The sequence below is a fragment of the Balaenoptera musculus genome, chromosome 17 (assembly GCF_009873245.2).
Source record: "Balaenoptera musculus isolate JJ_BM4_2016_0621 chromosome 17, mBalMus1.pri.v3, whole genome shotgun sequence".
NCBI lineage: Eukaryota > Metazoa > Chordata > Mammalia > Artiodactyla > Balaenopteridae > Balaenoptera > Balaenoptera musculus.
The window spans coordinates 77,835,180-77,862,082 of NC_045801.1; the positions used below are offsets into that span (position 1 = coordinate 77,835,180).

General features: G+C 41.6%; 1 protein-coding gene across 6 annotated transcripts in view; it reads left to right on the plus strand.

Moving 5' to 3' along the window:
* The window catches only part of ATP6V1H (ATPase H+ transporting V1 subunit H), a 71,633-nt gene that overhangs the window by 25,365 nt on the left and 19,365 nt on the right, over nt 1-26,903 (plus strand). For 4 of the 6 annotated variants that reach the window (XM_036830858.1, XM_036830862.1, XM_036830857.1 and 1 more), the window contains 4 exons: nt 2,581-2,634; nt 12,656-12,753; nt 17,125-17,317; nt 25,651-25,829. In XM_036830858.1, coding sequence (XP_036686753.1) covers nt 2,581-2,634; nt 12,656-12,753; nt 17,125-17,317; nt 25,651-25,829 — 524 coding nt within the window. The remainder of the gene's footprint in view (nt 1-2,580; nt 2,635-12,655; nt 12,754-17,124; nt 17,318-25,650; nt 25,830-26,903) is intronic. The other 2 variants (XM_036830860.1, XM_036830861.1) reach the window with 1 other exon arrangement.

Consider the following 26,903-nt stretch of genomic DNA (forward strand, 5'->3'; position numbering starts at 1 on the left):
CAGTCACACCGATAAACAAACTGGCCCTGGCTGCCACCAGGAGGGTTTCAGACTGCAGACAGCACGGGACGGCTCATTAGCCAGCCCGCCGGTAGTCCTGGCCAGGGGTCCGCCCCAGGCACCAGTGGGTGGCCTGGGGCCGCTCTCTGCAGCCCGAGAGGACGTCTCCCTCAGTGACTCCCTCTCAGGATCTCACCGTGTCCTCGTGGGGTTGAGTTCAAGGCCAAAGGGGAACACGAAGCCTGCTTGCTGTGGCCTCGCTGCCGTCAGGGCCCTCGATGCTGTGGCCTCGCTGCCGTCAGGGCCCTCGAGCCCGCTTCTTCGTGGAGGAGGACAGCTTCCGGGGTGGCGGCTGGCAGATGACGAGTTTTCCCTTTTGTCTTCTGGGTTCCCCAGCGCAGGGCGGATGGCGGGACACTCCTGACGGCTCAGTGGAGGGTTTCTTTTCCTTTAGGCGTCCGATGACCAAGTGAGAGGTGGTGAGGGGGCTTGGAGGGAGTGAGCCGCGGAGAAGGAGTGAGCTGAGCTGGGTGGGGAGGCGTACCTGTATCCGGAAGGAAAGGCAGGAGGGAGTGAGCTTTGGTGTGGGCGGGACATGGAGGATGGGCCAGGAGAAGCCGTGCTGGGAGGCATGGTGGCCTCAGGGCTAGATGACAAGCAAGGGCCTATTTGAAATGAAGGTTTGGAAAGTTGTAATTTAGATTGCTGGTGACTTTATGATTTTAGTAGATTTTAATTTGAAGTATGAGAGAGACACCATGACATTTTGCTTCGATTTATTTTTTGTCTTATCATTGCCTGCCTTTTTGTGGGGGGAGCCTAATAACCTTTTCTGTTTGGATAGAGAGATTTTGAAGTGTCTTGAACAAAAGCAATTATTTTCTCTGTCAACAGCATACATTTTAACACTCTTTTGGGCTTAGTTTTTAAAAGTATTTTTACAAGAGCCACAAGTTTTGCAGATTTTACTGAGTTTGTGAGGTATTTCAAAAAGAAGATACTTAGAACATGAAAAATACGTATGTGAAGATGAGATGTATTTATTTCTACATGTGTATCATTTGGGATCAGAGCGCTTAGTTAAAGAGGTAACCCGCCCCCCCCCCCCTTTCTTTTTTCCTCTTATGAGATTAGTTTTCCCTTTGAGGAAACTTCATTCTGCTTTAGTGTTAGGCATGGTCTGGTGGTAATAAGGCTCTATGCTAGCTGGACTCATAAAATGACATCTGGTAGCAAAGAATGCACGCCGCAGTGTGCCGCTAACATTTTGGGTTGTTTCATCTTAGACTTTTCCTCGTAGGAGTAACATTTATGTTGTGCCTCACAGATGATTGGTCAGTTTTAGAATGATTAGCTGTGGTTGTAACCATGTCCAGCAATCGGGGGGATATTTCTCCGGTCACTAGTGGAAGCAGAGATTTCAGTGTCTGGAACACTTTTCATTAGACTTGGTGTGAGACACACGCTCTTAAAGACCTTTCTGTATCTTTCCAGCGCGCTTGCTCTTTTTATCGCCGAGTCTTTGGCCTCGTTCAGTTACTGTCTGGCGTTGCTGCTTTGCGCGTCCTGCCCCAGGGAGAGGCTTCAGGCCCGTCCAGCCGTGCCTCAGGGTCTGGTCACTGCTTCCGCTGGGATCTGGCTGGCTACCACCCTTGCTGTGGGCAGACGCTTGTCCACAGCCTGTGATCAGGGTGCAGTGACAGGCATGAAGCAGAGGCTTGTTCGGGCTTTTATTTTCTACTTTGCTTAAATGCCACGTGATAGCACTGTTTCTGCAAGGTCTCTTTTTCTCTATCATGAGCGTTTTCTCCCTCATAAAAAGGACCACATTTTCATGATTCTAATAGAAATAGACTTTCAAAAGTCTGAATTAGGTGCCAATTTGGATATTTTGTTCTTTGATTTCATAGAGACATTTAGGAGCCTTTTTCCCAATAGTTTAACTGTTATACCTGGGTTATAGGGGCTTATGCCTGACACTTAGTAGATAAGTTATTGAATAAAACAAAATAAAAATTTCCTTTCAGAAATTCATGATCACTTTTCTCTTGCATATTCAGCTTCTGACTTTCTACCTTAAATTTTCTTTGGTCATTTCTGTGTAACAGGTGAGGTTCTGATTGTCATGACAATGTGTTAGCACTGCTGTGGATAACCTAATTTTTTAAGTTCCGTGTAGTACCTTCCCATCATCAGGCACCTGTTTTGAAAGCTTTGCCACAGAATATAGTGTAGATAGTTCAGCTTAAGACAGTTGTCTCACTGGAAAAATGACCCAGGAGGTAAATCCTGAGACTTGGAAATGTGCACTAGCTTCACTTATGAAATGTAATTGGAACTTAGTATTCAGTTTATTATTGTTCCTTTTAAAATAATTTATTGATGAAGATATGATCCGGAAGAGTGTAACAGCGTTTAGAATATTTCGTATCATCCCCACGTTTTTTATTAGCGGATGATACTCCGTTCAGTAGGGTTAGGAAAACAGTGATAAAATTTGCTTAGCTCTCTTTCGTAAGCTGATGAAGTAGGATAAAGTTAAAAGCAAAACTAAGTAATAAGTTATTTATTTCGTAATAGAAACTGCGTGGCAGCGGCGTCGCTGTTGAAGCAGGGACGGTCTCCTCAAGCGATGTAAGTACCTTCCTTCCTCGTTCACTGGCCTCCTAACACCCTGAATTGAAGTTATTTTGAGTCACAGACATTTAACGTCTTGAAGGTGTTCACTAGTCCCCCGGATGTAAATCCGTGGATTTGGTGTCACCTCCAGTTGGGTTAATGGTGTTGTGAAAGCTGTGTGTAAAGTAAGCCTCTCTGGGCTGTGCGGTTGCTTTCTGCTGTTGGTGGGCGTGGGACTTCCTCTTCCTGTTGCTCTTCTCTTCAGGCGGCTTTTTCTCAGGCCTGAGAATCAGAGCAGGTCTGGACTCAGGTGCACAAGTCGAGTGAGTAAGCAGAGCTCCTCTCTTAAGACTTTAGCTGTCTCATGAACGCGAACGTCTGACAGGTACACGAACCCTGCGCCAGGCAGCTGAAAACAGTTCCGTTCCCCGCTGGCACGAAAACCCACTACTTGCCTGAGTCGCTCAGGGTTTAATGGGGGCCTACGTGGTGGCCAGACTCTCCCTCCCCCTTTCTCGGGCCGATCCTGCCCCACATTTATGTAGAGCCAAAAGGTTAAAGCTAATCATGCCCCCCCAGTTCCTCTCCTGGTTAGGGTTATCTCCCCCCGGTTGGGAGTGGTTTAACTTTGCTGTCTTCAGACTAGTTCAAGAATTGCCAACAGATTTGGACAAGTATGGGTTGGCCTGGATAGCGCCAGCCGAGAGCGGGGTGGGGGGAGAGTTAGAAAGGTAGGTGAGGCGTATTCAGCTTCCTTTGCTGGAAGTATCTCTGGGAAACCGGAAAGCACCTTCCGAGGATGGTGTCTCCCACCTGCCCGTGCTAGACCTCAGCGAAGCTGTGTGGGGGCCACGCGGGGTCCGTGTCCACAACCCGCAGGCCGCGCCCTGCGTGTGCTCGTAGACGAGAGGGCGACACAGGCCCTCTCAGAGCCAGGAGTGGGGCTGCTCTTGGGGCACGGGTCGAGGGACTTGGCAAATAGTGCGCCAGGCCGGAAAATGGCCGCGCGTCTTCTGAAATCAGAACAGGGTACAGAACTAAGTGGGCAGTCTTGGGGCCAGGGTGGGGGAAGGAGGCGGTAGGTTCGAAGTCTGGATATTCAGCCATAAGCAGATGTTTAAATTGGGAATCCTTATTTTACATGACTTGAGTTTCTTTCTACCAGTTTGAAATTTTGAAAAATTGTTTGATTTGAAAAATTGTCTAATTAGACTTATTTGTAAAATTTTTGAAAGGTGTTTTTGGAATAAACTTAAGTGGTTATTAAAGTGTTTGGAAGTTAGTAAAGCTCACGCAGTGAGGTGCGAGCTCTGGTGACGTGACATTCTTCTTTTGCTCTTTTCTGTCCGGTGTGTGGGAAAAACAACGCTGATCTATTGAATTGGCAGTGGTTAGTCAAAGTGGTTTATCTGGTCGACTCAGACACGTATATCCCAAACGGAATTAGCATCAGGGGTGATTCTGAGTGAAGAAAAGCTGGCTTTTGGTGTCCCCCTCTCTTCCGTTTAGTGCCCTTCACACCTGAACATACCCCCTGTCTCTTGCTGGAGGTTCCTGCTTTTTCAGAAGGCTGTCAGCTTGGAAGGCAGACTTAACGAAGTTGACAGAGAGGTGTTAGCACTTCCTTTGATACTTGTATTTCAGTAGGGGGATCAGAATTGGTAGCTGGTATGTGTGGAGCTCTTCCTGTGTGCCTGGCAGTGTTTTAGTCGTTTTGCATTTACATCTCCTTGAATGTTCACACCCCATCTTTGACATCGGTCTCACCATAAGCCACGTTTTAGGGATGCACAGTGAGGCTGGAAAGGCACTCCGCTTGCCCAAGGTCATCGCTCATGGTGGCAGAACCCCCAAGGAGACGAATTCCTTGCCTAGAGGATTCTGAGGCACCTGGACTGGACTTGGAGCTTCAGGCATTCTCCAAGTTGCCTCACCTACTCAGACTTGTAAAGAATATCCATGTTATATCTTAAAATCCCTTTAGGTTTTCAGGCAGCATAGAAAAGCAGTTTGGTAAACTGCATTCTGTGCCGTTGCCACTTGATGTCAGTATAAAACAAACAGAACAAAGCTTTACACAGCAAAATGAGAAATTCGCAGGATGCAACAGTCTTGACTTTTAAAATGGCACAGAATCATCATCATACGTTACGAGTGGATCATTACAGACATTTAATTTAAATGACGTTATATAATGAAATGTTCTAAAATGATTTGTGTTGTTTTTTACCTAAATATAAAAATATAAACTATATCACATGACATGTACTTGCCCTAACTTACCTTCAACTGTCTGTTCAGTTCTTTGTTGGCTCTTGCACGGGAATTATCAATCTTCTGCGTTTCCGAGGACGTCGCCCAGCTTAGATGTTGATTGCTGGGCTGCTGCCCTGACAAAAAGAGGAACACCGTGATCTCTCCCAGCCTTTGGAGGAGTCAGGAGAATCTGGGCATTCTGTTCCCTCTGTCCAGCTTCTTTCATACCTGTGTGCAGGGGACCGTGGTAACTCTCCGCTCCCGCGTCCTGTTCTCTGTTGTAGACCTGCTCCGGCCCTGGTTATTGCTGGATGGACATGGTCTCGTTGGTAGTAAGTAACGTGATTAGATTGCCAGGTTCTCCATATCGCTCGTCTTATCTTGCCTTTTAATGTTCTGGAGCAGTTCTGTCCAGTAGAACTCTCTGGGGTGACGGCAGTGTTCTTTATATCTGCGGTGTCCACTCTGGTAGCCCCACGTGGCTCTTGAGCACCTGGAAACCTGGCATGTGTGAGTGAGCAAGTAAACTTGCAGTTTTTTGTAGGCTTTTTGGTTTGCTTGTTTACAGCTTTATTGAAATCTGTTTCTCATACCATAAAATCTTTCCATTTGCCATTGGTTTTAGTATATTTACAGAGTTGGGCAACAACTGCCACCATCTGATTTTGTAGCGCTTTCAACACCCCAGAAAGAAACCGTGTCCACCGAAACAGTCACCCCCATTCCTAACCCCCTCGCCTAAACTCTGGCATCCACTCACTTACTTTCCGTCTCTGCATTCACCTCTTCTGGCCACTATCTGTACACAAGTCACGTAATATGTGGTCATCCGTGACTGGCTTCTCTCACTTAGCTTATGTTTTCAGGATTCATCCATGTTTTAGCATGTAATAACAACATTTTAGAATGAAAGGGGGAAAAAAAAACAACCTTAGCTTTTTTGGCTTTTGGCCACACTCCTTAAATTGTTTTCTCTGACAGTTCTAATATCCTTGTTAATGTGAAGGTAGTTTTACTGCTTTGACTCTTTTAAATTTAAGGTTCTGTTTTTAATTTAAGACTTTTCAGTCTTTCAGAAGAGTTGGAGGACTTTAACGATTTGGTTCTTCACTGTTTGTCCATAAGTGCATCAAAAGTGCTACCCGAGTAGCCAGATAATGAGGGGCTGCGTCAGGAATTCGCATAGTGCAGCCCTCTTATTTAACTCTGGTCCCCTCTAGCCTGTGATTTGTAAAGTCTGTGAGGACCCAGAGAAGTTCACAATCAATTACGTGTCTTGGTGCAGGTTTCCAGAGCATTGCTATTTACCTGAAGCAGTTTTTGGATGATCTTCATTGTATCCTCTTACCACAAAATTAGTACGTTTTAAACATTGTGGATCATTAAAATATATGCAAAGAATAAATGTTAAGAAAAGGAGAACAGATAAGAACCTGTCAGTTTTGCTTTTCTGATTAGGAAGGATTGCGTATATTCTGGCAATGCAAAGGAAAATTAAATGGTAAAGTATTTCAGTACCAGACTTTCTTTTACATATCATTTTCAAACTATAACATCAATAACAATAATAAGGTAACCTAATATTGTACATTGGATGTGTTCTCGGAAGTTGCATACAAAGCAGTGATTTATAAAGTAAATCATATTTTCTTAAGTCTGCAATAATTTTTTCCTACAATAAAGAATCCCAGTAGTCATGTAATTAAATTATACGCCTAAGAAAATTAGATTGAAAGCAATACTTGAAGGAGATTTATAAATTTGTAAATTAACAGTGAAATTACTTTCTTGGTAAGACTTAAGTCTAAAATGAAATTATGTTAAGTTAATTTAGGTATTAATTTAATATAGGTATTTTATGAGTATTGACTAGAGGGTAGAGGGTCTCTTTTAATAAGCCAACTTCAAGAGAATTCTTGCACTATATGTGTTTTAGTTCCTGAATATGAAGTAATAATAACAACAAGAACAATAATGATGATAATGTACCTTAGAGTTGTTTTGTGTTCAACTGATGTGGGTTCAGATTTGAGTAGCAGAGGTTTTTGTTTTGTTTTTTAATTTAGGGCTATTTTTTTAAAATTGGGCTGGTATTGCTTTCCTTTATTGATGAGACAACAATTTTGAAGAGTTTAAAGTGATTTGCCAAAGATAAATTGGCAGAACTTCTGACTGACATAACCTCTCTCCCTCTTTGCCTCCCTTCCTTTCTTTGGTCCCTTATTTTTATGTCATAACTTTGTTGGGGAGGAAAAAATTACACTCTGCTCCTTCTGGGTTCTTCTGTCTGGCCAAAGAATTAAATTGACGTGAGACAGATTAACAGGAGAAAATCAGATTTAATTACGTATGTACAGGGGCCCCGTAATATGAGGCCGCAGATGTGGCGCCTGAGAGAGAAGAAGGGGGTGCCGGGGCGGGGGGGACTTCAGCGGGGAGAAGGCAGTTCACATGGAGATGGGAAGGAAAGCAGATGTTTGGTGACAGATGTTTGCTGGGCCCCCAGGGACAGTGGGACACACAGAGGACTCTGGTCTCCCAGCCCTGTGCAGCTCCCCCCAGCGCCGACCCGTGTGCTTTGTAGATCTCCGGTGACAGTGCCCTTCCTGGACCAGGGCCTTTGTCTGAGTTCTTTAGGCAGTTAAGGGGCAGGTAAAAAGACAGACTTCTTGAATCCTCTGCTTTCAAAAAAATAATCACCCTAAAATAATCCTCATGCCAAAGGGACCCATTTAAGATGGCAAATCTTGTTCTCCTACAGCTTACATAGAGTAAAATAGATTTTTAAATGTTCAGCTGAATGCATTTATACATCGTGTGTCCTACTGAATACTTTCCTTTGCCTCGGCTCCCACAAAGGTTTTCGTTATTATGCATTAGTTTTGCCTGACCTTGAACTCCATAAAAGTGGAATCATACACAGTGTGAACTCTTGTGTGTCCGAATTCTTGTGCAGTATTGTGTCAGTGAGAGTCACTCACGTTGTACCTGGCAGTAATTCATCTCTTTATTGCTGTGTAGTAATCTATTAAATGAATATTATCCATACTCTTATTGATGGATATTTGAGTTAGTTCTGGTTCTTGGCTGTTGTGAATATCTTGCTATGAACATCCTGTACATGGCCTTTGGTAGATGTAACCACTTACTCCTGGAGCACTTCTAGAATGGAGTTGCCGGGCTACAGGTTACATGTGAGCTTAGGTCCAGCAGTCCAATCACTTTTCTAAACCAGTTTACACGTTGTCAACAAAGTAGGAGAGTTCCCGTTGTTCCCGTTTCCTCTTGGCATTGATGTTGTCCTGCGTTAGTGTCTAAAGTGGACGTCATGATAGAAGCAAAAATCACACATAAGATGTGCACACTCACTTTTTAGTTCTATGAGAAAAGATTCATTTAATAGTCATGACACGTTGAATACTTTTGGGATTGGTTAATCACCAGTCCTGGAGGATTTCATGTAGAACTGGCTTCTGGGGTTTATTTTGGTCGATGGTGTGTTCTACAAACTCAGCTTTGTGCTTCGCTGATACCACTGGACACACGTGTGTTTCCACTGCGTCTGAGACAGGTGCTCTTCTCTGCACTGCAGACGTCTTTTTTTTTTTTACGCCCTTGATTCCAAAATTTAGAGGAATATTATCTTTACTTTTTCTCATTTAGTTTGTACTTAAATCCCAGCATTATGGAGGTGGATATTGAAAATTGGTCTGTAAACATTGTTATGGCATGAGTTTTACTCTGGTACATTGTCGCTGCAGTTTTTATGTTTATCTTTCGTTGCCTACTTGCTTTGTAATTCCTCACTTCTTGAATTACTTTGTAATTCTGCAGAATATGGATCTGGGAGACCCTCTTCACCAGCAAGGTGAATTCTGTCAGTTGCTGTTTTCCTTATGTCATTATTCCACCATAATATAGGAGAATTTGCATTTTCAGCAATATTGGAAAATTTATCTAATGATGTTCTCTTAATATGTTGAGAAGTAAAGTTAGTTTTTCTCTACCAGGGAGGTTTGTGTGTTTGAGAGTACATACTGTAGCTGGTTCTCAGCCCAGCCTGTCATATATTAGTTAATGAGGTTATCCCTGCGCCCCACAGGATGTGCCCTGTTATCCCCATTTTATAGGTGGGAAGCTCATTCAAGGGCACATGGCTTGGAAGTGGCTGAGCCTGGCAGGCTGGTTCCAGAGCCTTTGTTCGTAACTGTTATGCTACATTACTGCCTTTCTTTCATGGTGGTGGAGTTAACATTGGAGCCGTGAGTCAGTTCAGCTGGAGAGAGGAGGAGTGAGAGCTTTCCCGGAAGCAGCTGGAGGTAGAGGTCTGGTTCTCTGGGGGAGAGTAACTGTTGGACCTGGCACTTTAAGGTCACTGCTGATCCTAGCGTTTGCCATGTTAGTGGAGTGATAAGGTATCAGAGAGGTAAGAACCTGGTGATGATTCTCTCAAGAAAACTTCCTGCGTTGGGAGGAAGAAAGATGCTGAGATTGGTACAAGGTTTAGGGATAATTTTAAGACGGGAAAGATTGAGTATATTTAGGAGCTGAGGAGAGGAAACCTATCAAACAGAGGTTGGAGCCGCAGGGAGGGGTCTGAGTGATGGAACGCTGTGTGGGAGGAATGGGACGCGGGCCTTGCTGGGGCCGTGGGTCCTGGACGGGAAGAACGGTCTGCCTCTGCTCGGTGGGAGGGAGTGCGAAGGGCCAGCGACGTGCAGTTGGGGGGCGCGAGGTTGGCAGCTCAGTGACTCGCTAGCTCATGGTCTCCGTTTCTTCCCTTAGTGCTGAGGTGAGGGAAGAGAGCAGGACAGGAGGGTAGAGGTGAAGGTGTGAGCGTGGCCCTGGGGACGGCAGCGAGAGCAGCGCGGAACTGCCCGGTGGCTGTGCGTGGCTGTGCGGCGCTCTCCAGCAGTGTTTGAATGACCTCTGTGTGGGGGAAGACTCGGTGGGTGGCTCGTTGGGTTGATTGAAGGCCGACTGTTTTCTTCTAAAAAACTCATTGAATAACTTTGTACCTGAGACTAACAGGACAATGTGAGAGAAAGGTAAGGAAGTGATACAATTTACTTTGTTTAATTGAAGACAGTAACTCAGTCATTCATCAGTGTTGCCTTCACTGTATACTTTGAAAATAATTTCTGGACTGGTATTGGACTGCCTCATGGTGCATCACAGGAGAGAGTGCAGTTTTAGAAGCAGCATCTTTTTAAAAAAATTTTTAATAGATCTTTACTGGAGTATAGTTGCTTCACAATACCGTGTTAGTTTCTGTTGCACAACAAAGCGAATCCGCCATATGCATACATATATCCCCATATCCCCTCCCTCTTGAGCCTCCCTCCCACCCTCCCTTTCCCACCCCTCTAGGTCATCGCAAAGCACCGAGCTGACCTCCCTGTGCTATGCGGCTGCTTCCCACCAGCTAGCTATTTTACATTCGGTAGTGTGTATATGGCGATGCTACCCTCACTTCGCCCCAGCTTCCCCCTCCCACCCCAAGTCCTCAAGTCCATTTTCTATGTCTACCTCTTTATTCCTGCCCTGCAGCTATGTTCGTCAGTACCGTTAGAAGCAGCATCTTTTTTTTATTTTTTAATAGATCTTTATTGGAGTATAATTGCTTTGCAATGGTGTGTTAGTTTCTGCTTTATAACAAAGTGAATCAGTTATACGTATACATATATCCTCATATCCCCTCCCTCTTGCGTCTCCCTCCCTCCCACCCTCCCTATCCCACCCCTCTAGGTGGTCACAAAGCACCAAGCTGATCTCCCTGTGCTATGCGGCTGCTTCCCACTAGCTATCGATTTTACATTTGGTAGTGTATATATATCCATGCCACTCTCTCACTTCATCCCAGCTTACCCTTCCCCCTCCCCATGTCCTCAAGTCCATTCTCTACATCTGCGTCTTTATTCCTGTCCTGCCCCTAGGTTCTTGAGAACCTTTTTTTTTTTTTTTTAAGATTCCATATATATGTGTTAGCATTCAGTATTTGTTTTTCTCTTTCTGACTTACTTCACTCTATATGACAGTCTCTAGGTCCATCCACTTCACTACAAATAACTCAATTTCATTTCTTTTTATGGCTGAGTAATATTCCATTGTATATCTGTGCCACATCTTCTTTATCCATTCATCTGTTGATGGACACTTAGGTTGCTTCCATGTCCTGGCTATTGTAAATAGTGCTGAAACAGCATCTTTTATATGCTCGTTTATACGTGAGTCCTGAAGCTGTAACTAGCAACGAAGAATCCATTTTTTAAATGTGTCATGTATTTCAACATAGTAGGGTAAATGGACACAGACAAGAAAAAGACTTACAGTGAACCAAGAAATTCTCGTGTTGAGAGGAAATCGATGATAAATGGAAGAGGAGAGAGTGCCCTAGGCTGCCTTTTATTCATTATTGTAGAAACCTTGCTTAGGCTCTCTCTCTAAACAAGGCACATGGAATTCTCCTTTTCACAAAGAGTTACTTAGCTGCTGACCTAATTGGAAAAATACATATTTTTTTTTCCTATTATGGACGATTGTTTTTGAGCTGAAAATTCACTTTTTTTTTTTTTTTTGTCATTAATTTCTGCGAATGTTTTGGGTTTTCAGGCAAATTAAGTTACTGGATACAGTGTGCTTTTGGGCAACTATGTTCACTACTTTCTAGGTAAAATCTAAGATAACCTTTTCATGATAACTCTTGATTATTCCACTAAGTATATCATTGTGTTTTTGTGTTTGAGTGCCTGGAATTCTTTGAAGTGTTAGGTTTTAACAAACTTAGTTTAAATTAAAACATAGAGCTGAAGTGGCATCATGTCTGTTAGGTTTTGTGACTTTATATGGCATCCACGATCCTCTCCTTTCTTTCTTTTTTCTTTTTGTTAGCATGTTCTTTAAGGCTGGAGTCTGAAATTTCCCCTTGTCCCTCCATTTCTTATAGATGTAAGGCTCATGGTAAATATTTAGGGAGGCGCCCAGGCCAGGTGTTACTCCCAGCTTTCCTAACGTGGAGGAGCGTGCAACTTCTTGGGGATATTTATTCTATTTATTTCAAGCTTCAGATTTCACCTCAATTTCTCTAACATAGTGCCTGTTGAACTGATAGTTTAAAAATAAATCAGTCTTTTTCAAGTGTTTAAGTAGACTTTTTATATGCTGTATAGTTTTCTTTTTTTTTTAAGTTCTTATTTATTGAGTTTCTGTGACATGTCCAGCTCTGTGCGAAATGAATTACTTTACTTAATCCTAAGAGCACCCTTTCAGGGTGCTTGGGGTATCATCCTCATTAAGGATGAAGAAATCGAGCATTGACAAGGTTCGGAAACTTGCTCGAGATCATTCAAATATGGGCCTGTCTCAAAGCATACACTTTTATCTCTTTCATTTTATCGTTGTTCTTTGATACTTGTATAATTATGAAGGGCAGTAGTCTCTGTATCGTGCCTCTGTTCGGGGCTAAGTGAAACATTGCAAGGTAATAAGCTGTTTATCAAACCATATCAGAGGCATAATTACTTTGTTCCTTGATTTCCCTGACTGGATGTGTTCAGTGGGCTTGAACCATGTAGGCTTAATTTGGCAAAAGAAGTCAGCTTCATTTCTAGGAGGAAGAGAGAAGAGCAACAAGGATTGACTTTTGAAAAAATATTTGAGACTTTTGGACTTTTCAGATGATAAGAAACTCTAGTAAAAACCACTCCAGAGTTTGCTATCTGCATGACCTTGTGACTTGAAGTGCTTTCCGGGTTTAAACGCTGTGCTTCTCCCCGCACAGAGCTCTCAGTATGTGCAGTGTGTGGCCGGGTGTCTGCAGCTGATGCTCCGAGTCAACGAGTACCGCTTTGCCTGGGTGGAAGCAGACGGGGTGAACTGGTGAGCGCCCTTTATTTTGACTGTGGAGTAACATTTAAAAGCATCTCTCCTTGAGAATTTCAAAGAAATGAATACATTTAATCATCTAAAAGAAGGTTTTTTTAAAAAAAAAGTCTTGTGTGAGGTTTCTGTGCAGGAGACTCTCTCTAGCGACTCAGAGCCCCTGGTTTCCCTGGAGGTGTGTCAGGTCGGCTCCCTCTGCCTCGTATGGAACATTCCAGACTCCAGCAGGAGAGCAGGCGCTCAGCACAAGCATCTTGTTTGTGCACACAGTTTAGTTTTCCCTGTCATTTAGGAGAACTTTGGGTTCCGTGTAGGGACCGGATTACCAGTCAAATTCCCGCAAGTCAGCCAAGGGCCAGCTTTGCAGGCAGCCCTTTCTGAGGATAGCTGTCTCCGGACCATGACGTTAACTCTTTTCCGCACAGAAACTTAAAGGTGGACTACACAGGTGGTGTTTCCAGTCTTTTTACTTTCTTAAAAGTGATGCAGTATTTTGGGCAATACAATAAGAAAGGATAATTATTTCTTTCACTATTATATCATCTTCCTAGGTGATTCCGTCATTCTCCAATTTTCTTATAATTTTAGTCTTCAATATTTATTAGCATAGTTGAGAATAATGGATGAATAATGATGAAATAAGATCTAGGATGATGAAATAGTGTGATTCTTCAAATTATAGTTAACAAACTCACCAAGATCACATAGTGTATCTTAGGTTTATAAATAGGTCCAATGGACCTGTATTGTAATTGCAAGATAAACTGAATTTTATTCTGTTAAACAAAAAGTAGATTTTCTTTTTTGTTCTTTGGAAGACCTGTAAGAGAGAATAAAAGTCATGAAACAGCAGTTTATACAAATAGTTATAATTGCTCAAAAAATAAACTCAAATACTAGAATTTGGTCCAGTGGACCGAGGCTAACGAAATGCTGCTGTTCAAAATATTGTTGGCACTAATAATTTGGAGGATGGTAAGCAGTATTAACTATTCAGTTTAGCAACAAGAGCAGGCATAAGTACAATCTAGAATATTCCATGTTCAACCTACACACTTTGATATGCTAATGCCCACTAACAAGGTTAGTAGTAATCAAATTAATACAGAGACTTTTAGGTTGAGAACAGGCATTAATAAAGGTAGAATATGTTAACTTGCTGATAGTAGGGCAATTTAGAAAAGTCATTGAATTTTTTCACTTTTTTAGAAAGAAATCACGTACTTTTTACTCTGCCATTTCTTTTGTTTAGGGTCGAAAGTTTTCTTTTTTTCCTTTTTGATGCTCCTCAAATCACAAGCAGGGATCCTGAGAGGAGAAAAAATTGTAAGCATAGCCTGTTTGAGGAGAGTGGAAGAGGACTGATGGTTTAAGACCCCAGGACATTTTTATCTCTGCATAGTTTCCTTTCTTTCCTTCTTGGTTACACGAATGACACACACTGTTTCTGAATGTTTCTGGGCCCGTGTAAGACCAAGAGTAGTATGCTTTGACTTCACTAGAAAGTCTGAAGATTAGCACTGATTTTTTAAATACTGGAGCTAAAAGGGGGCTTTTGCTGGGGTAATTGCTTCCCCCAATCCAACGGCCATTTATGAACATTTATATCCTGACATTTGAAGTATTTTGAAAGTATAAAGTAGTATATAAATGAAAAGTAAGATTAAAAAAAAAATATTGCGTGGTGAGATGCGAGGGGCCCATGGGTCTGACGAACAGCAGGAAGTGTGCACATCAGCCAGTGGTCAGCTGTTTGTCTCCCTAGTCCCTGCGTTGGCATGATTTGAAAAGAAAAATCTTAATTAAAAAGCAGAGCACAAAATAGTTATTTTGGCGTCATGGACCTTAACCTTTCTAATCTTGGATTTGACAGTTTGTGTTTTTTGCGCTCTCTGCGTGATGTTATACCATATATTATGGGGAGTAAAGGAAACATATGTGGTCCGTTCCTTTAAGAGATATACAGCCTAGCTGGAAAGTATGAAACACCTAACAAAGGTAGCACATAGGATGCCACAGCATCTTTTAGTAACTTTTCCAGTGACTTTAAAAGTAACACTAAACTCAGCAGTTTGCGAGGCAGAGCAGAGACCTACAAGGTAATTAGCACCCGCTGGTTCTTCAGGCCCAGCTCGAGGGCCACGGCCTCTGGGAATCCTCCCTCCCCCTGCACTGGGCTCTCAAGGAGTGTGGACGGTGTCTTGTTTTTGCCCATTTTGTCCCCGTGCCTTGCGCTGTACCTGCCACATAGACCCTCAACAGATACTTGTTAAATGACCGTGTTTGGGTTTCTGTTGGGCCTTTGTGTCCTTTGTCCCCCTTAGCTTGCTCTTCCTGCCTCACTGGGTTCAGAGTTAGGGTTCTTGCCCCTAAGGGAATCCCTGCCTTATTCCAGTGAACAGGGGCCTTATTTTGCTTCGTTAGGGCGTTTCTGTGGTTGATATTTGGGTGTAGAAGACCACCTTGTCTCTGCAGTAGAATCCCGTCTGTTGTGGGCACACTTTAACTCTGTTCAGCTTCTCTGCGGTGTCCGCATCGCTGAGCACGCCTCCCCTTGAGACCTTCCGTCTGGGTCTGAGCACCAGTGTATTGGCCTTGAACTCTCCTTCGCCCCTCTCATCGTTAAAAATTTTTCCTTTTCACAGAGAGAATTTAATGTGAAGAAATTAAATTCTCCCTAGGTATACATTTGTGAACTGGGTTTCTGAAAACAGATAAAGGGACTCTCAAGTGTCAGAGATCCTACTACCCCTAAAGCGGGGAGCAAAGGTAAGAGGTTGGAGTTGCCAGGGTCCACGGGCTGCAGGAGGGGCTGCATGAAGTGAAGCTCAGGCCTGGAAGGGACAGTACAGCTCAGCTGGGGCTGGGTCCCCACGCTCGAGGTCGGGGACCCAGACGGCGGGTGCTGGTGTCTCGAGGGTGCAGGGACGCTCGTTCTGCCAGAGCCCGTGCAGGATGAATTCAGCCGCTGCCGCGGGTGAAGAAGCGTGCCGAAGCGATGCTGGCAGGAACAGGAGGTCGACAGGAGAGGCCCCTTCTTCCTCCATCCCTGAGTGAGCCGCGAGCACCTCCTGTCGCCGAGCCAGCGGGGAAAGCGGAGATGGGGAACGCGGAACGTGAATTGTCAGCCTCAGCATCCCAGAGTGTAGCAGGCTGAGCTTAACAAGTGGAACAGTCAGAGCGCAAAGGAAGCCAGGTACCAGGGTGCTGATAGCGTAAAATGCTGTGCTCTGACCGCTGTTGAATGCTGACATCAATATTAAATAAAAGCAGGCCTTACGTACCAACCAAAAGTAGAACAGATTCAAGGGAGAAATCATGCATGAGAAAATTAAGGGCAATTCAGCGAATTTATAAGTGTATACAAATCACAAAAATGGGGAAATGGCACAAATATAAGCCTTCCACCAAGTTAGTAGTTGTAAATCGTAAAATTAGATTTAAAGTGTATTTAATTTTGTTAATGGACTTTTCTTTTTTAGAGCAGTTTTAGGTTTACAGAAAAATTGGAAGCACAGAGAGTGCCCGTATGTGCCTGCCCTCCCAAAGTCTTCCCTGTTACTAGCAGCTGCTGTTAGTGTGATACCTTTGTTTCAGTTGATGAACCAATGCTGATATGTGCTTACTGACTAAGTTTACACTAGCGCGCGCTCTGTGTTGTGCGTTCTGTGGATTTGGGCTTCTCTTTAGCCCCTCTGGTCGCTGTTTAGCCGTCTGATTTGATGCTTTCTGTCCCTTGTGTGAATGCAGGTGTGCCCCGGGGAAATTTCCTTAGCGCTTTCCTTGGTGTAACCTGTCATTTCCACACCGCTTTCCCAGTTTCCTTATCAGTAAGACGGGAGGCTGAACTAGAAGCTTCTGAGGTTCTGACCCCAAATTTGATGATTGGCTGTGTGTCAAATTCAGACGCATAACAGGCTTTTTCCAAACTCATTTCCTCTTTTCTCTGTCGAGTTTCCTAAATATTTTTAAAGCTATAAATGATCCTCTTGGATCATTTTCAGTCCAGACCGAAAATCTTGATTATACCGTCTGGCTTCACTGAGATGTACATCCGCCGTGTCACCATGTCCTGAGGCTTTTACTTCTTGAATGTCCGTCAGGGTCCTCCTACTGTTCCCTCTGTGGGCCGTGCTCCCTGCAGCGAGGGCGGTGGTGTCCTTGAGACTCCGGAGAGAGGCTTACGTGACGCCGTGCAGGACTGGCCCTCTGTGAGCAGGGGCCTGGCTTGCTCGTTCCTTCGGGGGAAAAAAGAGAGGACGTGATTCACAGAGACTGATCCATTAGCGCAAAAAGAACAATCAGTTATTTCTTCTCTCCTGTTGTGCTGTCATGTTAAATGTTTTCTCAACGTGTGTTCCTTTTCAGCATCATGGGAGTTCTGAGTAACAAGTGTGGCTTTCAGCTCCAGTATCAGATGATTTTTTCTATATGGCTCCTGGCGTTCAGTCCTCAGATGTGTGAACACCTGCGACGCTACAACATCATTCCTGTTCTGTCCGACATCCTGCAAGAATCGGTCAAAGAGAAAGTGACAAGAATCATTCTTGCAGCATTCCGGGTACGTGTTTTGTGTGTGTGTGTGTGTGTGTGTATAAGGCATTTTTTTTTACTGTGGAGTATATTTCAGGGCTTTTAGCAGGTGGGAAAAAGTTGCTTGTTCTCCATGTAGTTATGGAACTGTGGCATCTTGGTGAGCTTGGAGTAAAATATCACAGTTTGTACTCATGGCCGGGGGAGTGGACAGGTGGGGGGAAGCCATCTAAATGGATGACACGTGAGAGTGGCTGGGAGATGGTAGACCTACACATCCAAGCTACTGGCTTTAGAATTTGTGTTTTTAACCATTGTTTGTTCTTATGCTTTCTTTAAACAAACGACAAATATAAAATAAAAGGTTGTGCAGATGTATTGCAAAACCGTAAATAGCGTAGACACCACATTTGCCAAATATAGTCACTAACATCTTTCAGATTTTTCTAAGCAAATAGAGATAAATATATAAATAGGTGTCTAATTTTGTATTTAAAAATAAGAGTGGTGTCATGTTATAAATACTGTTCTATAACTTTATTCTTAACAATATATAATAAATGTGTTTTCATTTTCCTGTAGTAGATCTTCAGTATTCTTTTCAGTGGCTATATTCTACTGTGTTGATGTAAAGTGGTTTATTTAATCAGTGTCCTATTGATGGAAATGTGAGGTGTTTCCAGTTTCTTTTACATATGTTTTCCCACTTTGATGAGTATTTCGGTTGTGTAAGTTCCAGAGATGGAATTGCTGAGTCAAAGAATATACTTTTTACCAGTTCTGATAGATAATGTCAAATCACCTTTCAAAAATGTGCAAATTTATGTTTCCAGTAATTATATATCGGGCAAGAATACAGAGAGTCCCTACTTTCTCTTAGTGCGTGGACTTTTTTCTAAATTGGAAGCTATTCATGAAGTTGGCGTGAAAACTCTTTTAAAAAAATAGATTTTCTTAATTGGTGAACTGTTAGGAAAGATAGTCATCCTTGATTCAATATCTTTGCAATTAGATTATCCTAGAAAGATGTTTTGGATTATTATTATTTTTTCCCTTTGTATGACTTTCACTTCTGGGAAATAGAAAGATCAACAGTTGCCTGAGTGATAAACATGGAAGTGAATTTTATTTTTCCAGCTCATATCTACCTACCCTTTTCTGTATGTTAGTTACATATTTTTTACGTTAAAATATCTATCTTTCCAAATGTTGAAGATTGTAAACATTTAGCACAAAATTATTTCTTTTGATAGTTTGTTAATAAGGTGACTTGTTTGTTTAAGGTGAAATATAGGTGTGGGAAGAACTGCTGTAGAACTCAGGGTCTTATTTCAGCTGTTCTCTTGTTTCATAGACTATATCTCTACACTTGTATCTTTCCCCCTCAGTTTTGATAAACTTACATGGTTTTATGTAAGTGTCATTTAGATAATATAGTGAGTGCTGTGAGTTTTAGGAAGAAATCAGATACTAATAATTTATAGTAATGGATTGAGATTTAATCTAAAGCTCAGCATAAGCTGCTTTATTTTGTTTTTGTTTTTTTAAAAATAAATTTATTTATTTATTTATTTATGTATTTTGGCTGCGTTGGGTCTTTGTTGCTGTGTGTGGGCTTTCTCTAGTTGCGGCGAGCGGGAGCTACTCTTCCTTGCGGTGCGCAGGCTTCTCATTGCAGTGGCTTCTCTTGTTGTGGAGCACGGGCTCAGTAGTTGTGGCTCACGGGCTTAGTTGCTCCGCGGCATGTGGGATCTTCCTGGACCAGGGCTTGAACCCAGTCCCCTGCATTGGCAGGTGGATTCTTAACCACTGTGCCACCAGGGAAGTCCGTTTTTGTTTTTTTTTTTGATACAAGCCATTTGTCTTATCAAATCATTTATTTATTTATTCATTTATTTATTTATTATCGCAGTTGATTTATAATATTACATTAGTTTCAGGTGTATAACGTTGATTCAGTATTTTTATAGAGTATACTCCATTGAAAGTTATTACACAACAATGGCTGTCGTTCCCTGTGCCGTAGAGTATGTCCTTGCTGCTCATCTGTTTCACACACAGTAGCTCGTATCTGTTAACCCTGACCCCTGTCTTGTCCCTCCCCCTACACCCCCCAGCATAAACTGCTTTGCACATAATGTATGTGGCAGCTGTTCTAGCTGAGCTTCCCACAGACCTTGCTTAGCATTTTGTCCCTTCTCTAGTTCCTCCTCCCATTGATTTTCGTGTTAAGTCATTATTATGTTAGACAAAAGGGTCATTGGAAGCAGGTACCTCTAATATGGGTATATGGTAGGTGAGAGGTGTTTGTTGATATTAGCTGGATCCTACCTTTGAGCTGTTCCCTCCCCCTCTCCCTCCCTCCCCCTTCCCTATCCTATTCTATCCTATCCTATCCTATCCTTTCTTTTTCCTGTTCCTCCCCCCACCCCCCATTTCATGGATTATCTGTCCACCTCTCAATGCATCAGATGTTTACTGAACACCAATTATGGAAGGATGAATATGACAGGATACTTTTTCTCAGGGGCTTTGTATTTTGTTTGAATCTGTCTTTGATGGAGAGACTTCATGAAGTCACCATGATGAATGTTGACGGTATACAAAGTTCAAAAAGTCACAAGAAGTATAAAGCCAGACTGAGATTCTTAGTTTTCTTTTGACCTGATTTGGGAGCTCTCCAGATTGATTATCTGCTTTTTATGGAAATTTGAGGGGTACAATAGCACAGCCCTTTTCTAAGTTTCCTCTCCACGTGGTGTGTTAGCAAGAGTGTAGGCTCTGGAGTAGACACGCCTAGGGGTGAATCCCAGCACTAGGTTGCTGGGAGAGTGGCTTGAACTCTCAGAGCTGATTTCTCCACTTGTGAAAGGTGGTTAGTGATACTTAACTCACTTCAAGATTGGGTAAGAATTCAACGAAATAACAGACGAAGTGCCTGGCAATAGTAAATATACAATCTGTATTTATTTTCCTGCCTTTTCGCTCCATAAAAGCATAAAATACTAGCAATTTGCCTCTTTAACACCCACCTCTAGAAATTGCATTCTAAGTTAATGTGGAACCTAGGCAAAGATCAAGTGCTGTTCTGTTTGATTTAGAAAAGACAGCATGAATATTTTACTAATGTTTAGCAAGATTTAAAAATCTTATTTATACTTCATTTGCAGTTTCAATTTTTTACCCACAATGTGTTGAACTTATGCTAATTTCTCAGCTTCTATTGTCTAATTTGGATTTCAGATTATTTAAAATACACCCAACCTATTGACAGGTATATTAGTTTCTTGGACTCTCCTTGATAAATTGGGACAGTATAATCATTGCATGGTTATACTGAAGACTGAATATCAGAAGAACATCTTTAGACATCCAGAACTTTGATGTACACAACTGAGTTAAAATCGAGCCATTAGTAAGGACATAGTAAAGCCATTTGATTTAGACCATTGAATAGGTGTAAAAAATGACGTGTTCTTTTTTTTTCTTCGTTATTCTCAAATTCCTGTAACCTTTAATAAAGATTTCACCAATGAGGTTGTTTGAGGATTGTCTAATTATGCACTTTTCCCCACATCCTGAAACTCAGGAAGGGAATTTTTGTGCTTTTGGAAGCTTGCTGAGCTGCTGTGAGCTGAAGAAGTCTAGCAGCTGTTAATTTTTTTTTTTTTTCTATTTGGCTGGGTGAATTTATTTTTGAAAATGTCTGTCTCACTTATTCATAGCAGGTGCTAAACTCCAGGTCTCCATGAATGTTATTCTATTGGTTAACTTGTTATGTCAATCTTTCGTTTCTAAAATAAATTAGAATGTTTTTTGAGGCTGTGACTGAGAAAGACATTCAAGACCATATTTGTTGTGTAGAGTTTTTCTCTTTTTGGCTCTGTTTAGTCAAGAGCCTCCGTAATATGTCAAATAATAAGATAAATTGTATTTTACAACTGCATCATTTTCAGCATAAAGGCTTAGAAAGAAATACCACCAAATTGAATTTGGATTTACATTAGCTGTACTAACCATGATGTTTAACTCACACCCACATGCATATGCACACACAGACACAGGCAAACACAGACTTACATCTTCCTGCGCAGACAGTTCACAGTCATAACCCCTTCAGAGAGACCTGCTCTGGTTTGGGTGTGTGGGGACTGTTTCGCCCACTGCTTTGACATAGAAGTGTTGCTATCAAGAAATTTTATTCCTAGGTCTATCCCTCATTCCTTATTTCAGGAATTTATCTCTCTTGTTTATTAGATACCAGGTTTGGAAGAGGTTTGGTAAGACTGAGACATTTTTAGTCTTGGGGTGAGTCCCGTAATGCAGCGCTGCTTCGGGTGTGGTCTGCATGTCAGTGCAGTTCTGTCAGCTGTTGGTTAGCCGCTTGCGAGGGATAAGTACAGAAAGTGAGAGCAAGCATTTAGAAACTTACAGTAATTTGACATGTCTGTCAAATTTAATAATACAAGATTTGAGCTTGTATTTTGCATGTCTTTTAAAGTTCATTTTTCTAGAAATTCATTTTTATTGTATTTTTTACTAAAAGTATTTGTTCCTGACTGATTGGAAATTGAAAATCAAACAGAACTGGTCTTCACCACAGATGGTTTGAGGAGCACTGCTTTAACATGTATGTTACAAGGTTAGCAGTTTTGGTGAAGGAAGGATCTGAATTGTCACTTGGTTCCACCTTGTTCTTAGTGAAGTCAAGGTCGCTCTGCACCGTTACTTGGACACAGGCCAAAATGATATTTACGCTTTTGATTTTGTTGAGGTGAAGGTGCCATTGAGTTTAGCGTCTTTAAAGAGTACACTGCTGCCGGATGATCTAGGTTTGTTTCCGGTAAATTCATTTTCCAAAGTATTTTTCACAACCCTTTTATTCTTTGGAATGTGATGGAGAGATGAAATTAAAACATGTTTTGAGGGAAAAACAGGTAAGGTTTATTGATTGGTTTGACATAGGCTTGAAGGAAAGGGGAGCGTCAAACATGACTAAGTTTCGAAGTGCTGCTGTCTTAGAGAATTGAGAGGAGAGATGGTTTCAGAAGAGTGCCATCGGGCTGTTCTTTACCAGTTACACTGATTGGGTTGAGGTTATAGTTGAAACTGTTAGTTATGATAATATCTTAAATATGAAGTGTAACTCTCCAGGCAACAAATATGTAGGACCATATGAACAGAAGAGTTTTGATATGTTTCTAAATTTAGGAGAGATAATAGTAAGAAAAGTAACTGGAAAAGGTAACAGAGAAAACTACGTAGACTAATAAGTAAAATCTCACAAAAGCGAGGGGTGAAAGGAGGAGTTTCATAAAGGGAGACGTTATCAGAATTCAAGGCGCCCTACAGTTTAAGGTCTTTATTTGAATTCCATTATGGTCAGAGAACATGTTCTATATGGTTCCAATTCTTTGAAATCTGAGATTTGTCTTATGCTCATCTTATGGTCTGTCACGGTGAATGTAGCATGTGTACTTGAAAAGAATGCATGTTTTGCAGATGTATCATGTTCTATAAATGTCAGTTAAATCAGGGTGGTTCATAGTATCGTTTGGATCATCTCTGTACTGATTCTGTTGTTCAGTGGTTCTATCAATGATCAATTGCTAAGAGAGAGAGTTGTTAAAATTTCCAGCTGTTAGTGTGGATTTGTCTGTTTCTCCTTTCAGTTCTGCCAGTTATTGTTTCATGTATTTTGAAGCTCTGGGTTTTTTTTAAACTTTTTTTTTTAATTTATTTATATTTATTTATTTTTGGCTGCGTTGGGTCTTCGTTGCTGCGCGTGGGCTTTCTCTAGTTGTGGTGAGCGGGGGCTACTCCTCATCGTGGTGCGCGGGCTTCTCATTGCGGTGGCTTCTCTTGTTGTGGAGCATGGTCTCTAGGTGCGTGGACTTCAGTAGTTGTGGCACACGGGCTCAGTAGTTGTGGCTCGCAGGCTCTAGAGCGCAGGCTCAGTAGTCATGGCTCACGGGCTTAGTTGCTCCGCGGCATGTGGGATCTTCCCGGGCCAAGGCTCGAACCCATGTCCCCTGCATTGGCAGGCAGATTCTTAACCACTGTGCCACCAGGGAAGTCCCAATGCTCTTGGTCTTGATACCTACTTTATTTGAAATTAATATAGACACACCAGCTTTCTTCCATTTATGGTTTTCCATCCTTTAGTTTCAACCTATCTGTGTCTTATATTTAAAATTTGTCTCTTTGAGACAACATATACTTGGGTCTTGAATTTTTATCTGTTCTAATAATCTCTGCCTCTTAATTGGAGTGTTTAGTTCACTGACATTTAGAGTAATTATTGGTATGGTTGGATTTAGATCTGCCATTTTATTATTTTCTTCTGTTTGTTTCATCTGTTTTTTGTTCTGTCTTCCATTCCTGCCTTCTCTTATGTTAACTGAGTTCTTTTTAGAATTTCAGTTTAATATTTCTGTTGGCTTTTTAACTGTTCTGCTTTGTAGTATTTTATTTCTTATAGGTTGTTTTGGTGTCACAATATTTATCCTTAACCTTTTCCATTATACTTGAAGTTAATATTACATTCTCACCAGTAATGCACAAGTGTTCTCTTTTCTCCACAATCTGGACAACACTGGCTGTCTTTTGTTTTTTGATAATAGCTGTCCTAACAAGTGCGAAGTGATATTTAATTGTGGTTTTGACTTGAATTTCCCTGATGATCAGTGATGTTGAGCACTGTTTCATGATCTGTTGGCCATTTTTATGTCTTCTTTGGGAGAGTGTCTATACAGATCCTCTGCCCATTTTTTAATTGGCTTGTGCTTTTTTGTTGTTGTTGTTGCTAGTGAGTTAAATGAGTTCTTTATACATTTTCGATATTGCCCTCCTATCAGATATATGGTTTGCAAATGTTTTCTCCCATACTGTAGGATGCCTTTTCATTTTGCTTTTTTTGTTTCTTTGGCTGTGCGGAAGCTTTTTAGTTTGATATAGTCCCAGTTGTTGATTTTTACTTTTGCTGTGCTTTTGGTGTCATATCCAAAAAATCATTCCCAAGGCTAATGTCAAGGAGATTTTCCCCTGTGTTTTCTTCTATGAGTCTGACAGTTTCCGGTCTTATGTTTAAGTCTTTAATCCCTTTTGAGTTAGTTTTTGTGACTGGTATAAAGATACGGGTCCAATTTCATTTTTTTTGCATGTGGTTATCCAGTTTCCCTGATGACATTATTGAAGAGACTATCCTTTCCGCAATAGGTTTTCTTGGCTCCCTCGTCAAATATTAGTTGACTGAATATGTACGGGCTTATTTCTGGGCTCTCTATTCTGTTCCATTGGACTGTGTGTCTGTTTTAAGCCATTACCATACTGTTTTGATCATTGTAGCCTTGTAGTTTAGTTTGAAATCAGTAAGTGTGATTTCTCCGGCTTTATTCTTCTTTCTCAGGATTGCTTTGGATATTTGGAGTCTTTTATATTTCTATACAAGTTTTAGGATTGTTTTTCCTATTTCTGTGAAAATTGGAATTTTGGTAGGGATCGATCTCACTAATTTCCATATGCTAAGCTAAATCTCTCTCTGCATTTATTTAACATAATTATTAGAAATATAACTTCCTTGCAAAAATAAAGAAATTTAAAATTTTGGTACAGTTGATTTAGAATTGTTATTCCAGGATTTTTTTGACTGTGGGAGATTTGACAGGCCTTCTTTACCAACTTTGTGAAGGTGGCTTTCTTGAGAGCTTGTTTGTCCTTGTTCTAGACCTCAGCATGAGCATGGTGTTTGCTCTGAAATATTGGTTAATTCAGTGAACAGTTTATCTTCAGAATTACTTAGATTCCTTTGCTGATTTCGTAAGTACTCTTAAAAATTGCAGAAGAAAACTGAGGAATTTGCTTGAATGTCACAAAACTTTTCTGATAATTACTGAAGCAAGAGAGTTTTTTTAATTGCCGTCCTTTGTGCACTTATAGGTTGAATGGACGGAGAAAAAGGTCAGTGACTGGAAACTAGAGAGATACTTGAGGAAACAGTCTTTCTTAGCATCCTAAGGGCTCCATGTGGCCAAGAAATGGAGTGTTCATGGTGGTGACCTCAAGAGCAGGGCTGTGAGGAAGGATGGTGATGGACCTCATTGTAAATGTGTTCAGTGTTTGAGGCTTGTCTAGGTCAATAATTTAAAATGTTTAGTAAGCCAGTAAGTAAGGAAGGAATCAGAAGGATGCTCCTGATATGGGGCAGATGCTTAGGAAAAAAGTCAGGATTTGTGATCCAGTCATCCACTTAAGGTGATAGTTAACCTGAGAACAGGAGGAGGAGAGAGGATGTGAAAGCAGGTGCAGAGAACATCACATAACAAACTATATCATTTCTCGTCGTGTCTTTGCCTAACCCAGAACTTCTTAGAAAAATCAACTGAAAGAGAAACTCGCCAAGAGTATGCTCTGGCTATGATTCAGTGCAAAGTTCTGAAACAGTTGGAGAACTTGGAACAGCAGAAGTACGACGACGAAGATATCAGTGAAGATATAAAATTTCTCTTGGAGAAACTTGGTGAGAGTGTTCAGGATCTTAGGTATGTTATTCTTTTTAATTCTCACAGGCTGGGTATATTGGGCCTTGTTTGACTTGCCTCATATTTTAAGGAAATTTAAATTTGTTACGAACTATAAACTCAAAAGATTGCACTAAAACATCATGTCTTCTATTGAAAATTGAGGGGTTTGGAAACACTGGCTCATCATCATGGCAACCATTGGTCAGAGCTGTGTGTTATTTCTCCTCTTTAGGGTAGATCCCCACTGTTCTCTGTTGTCTAAAATCTGACCTGGTGTTCTACCACGGGTTGTGGGTGCCACCCTTTGAGAATCTCCCCCTGGTTTAAAATCTTTTTTAAGCAGCAGTCATTGTTAATTTGTGGAGGAGGTTTGCTCAGATATGGAAAGAGTATTTTTTCCTGCTTTTTTGAAGTCCCTATTGGTTTTATTTATTTTTTATATTAAAAATTATGCAAGTGATGTACATGCAGTAAAGAAAAAAAAATCCCTTTTTTTATACAGTACAGAATACAGTACAGTACAGAATACAGAATACAGTACAGTACAGAATACAACACAGTACAGAAGAGGCAACACGCCAGTCCCCCCATCTTCCCCACCTACTTCCCCCTGCCCCTCTGGTTTCTTGTGTTCATTCCCAAAAAAACCTAGCTCCCCTCCCCCTAGCATGCATGCATGTGCGTGCGCACACACACACACACAGACACACACACACAGAGACACACACAGACACACACAAATAGGGTTCTACGTATTCTTCTGGTCCTGGTTCTTTTTTGTTTAATAATAGCTCGATGATTTTTCCCATTAACCCATGCATTCTTTGTTTTTGAACTATTGATAGATTTTAAAAAGAGAGCTACTCACTAGAAATAGATGGGGTTTGGGCGCCAGGATGACTCCAGTCTGAATTGTTGGGCCACTTTGTCCACGTGTGGCCTTGAGCAAGCCTCTTGACATTTTAAAGTCTCAATTTTCCTTTTGGTAAAATAGTGATAAAAATTCTAACCTTGTAGGATTTTCTGTGAGGTGTCCAGCAAGTGCCTTTAGTATAGTATGTGTTCCACAAATGTATTTACCAGGTAATTCAG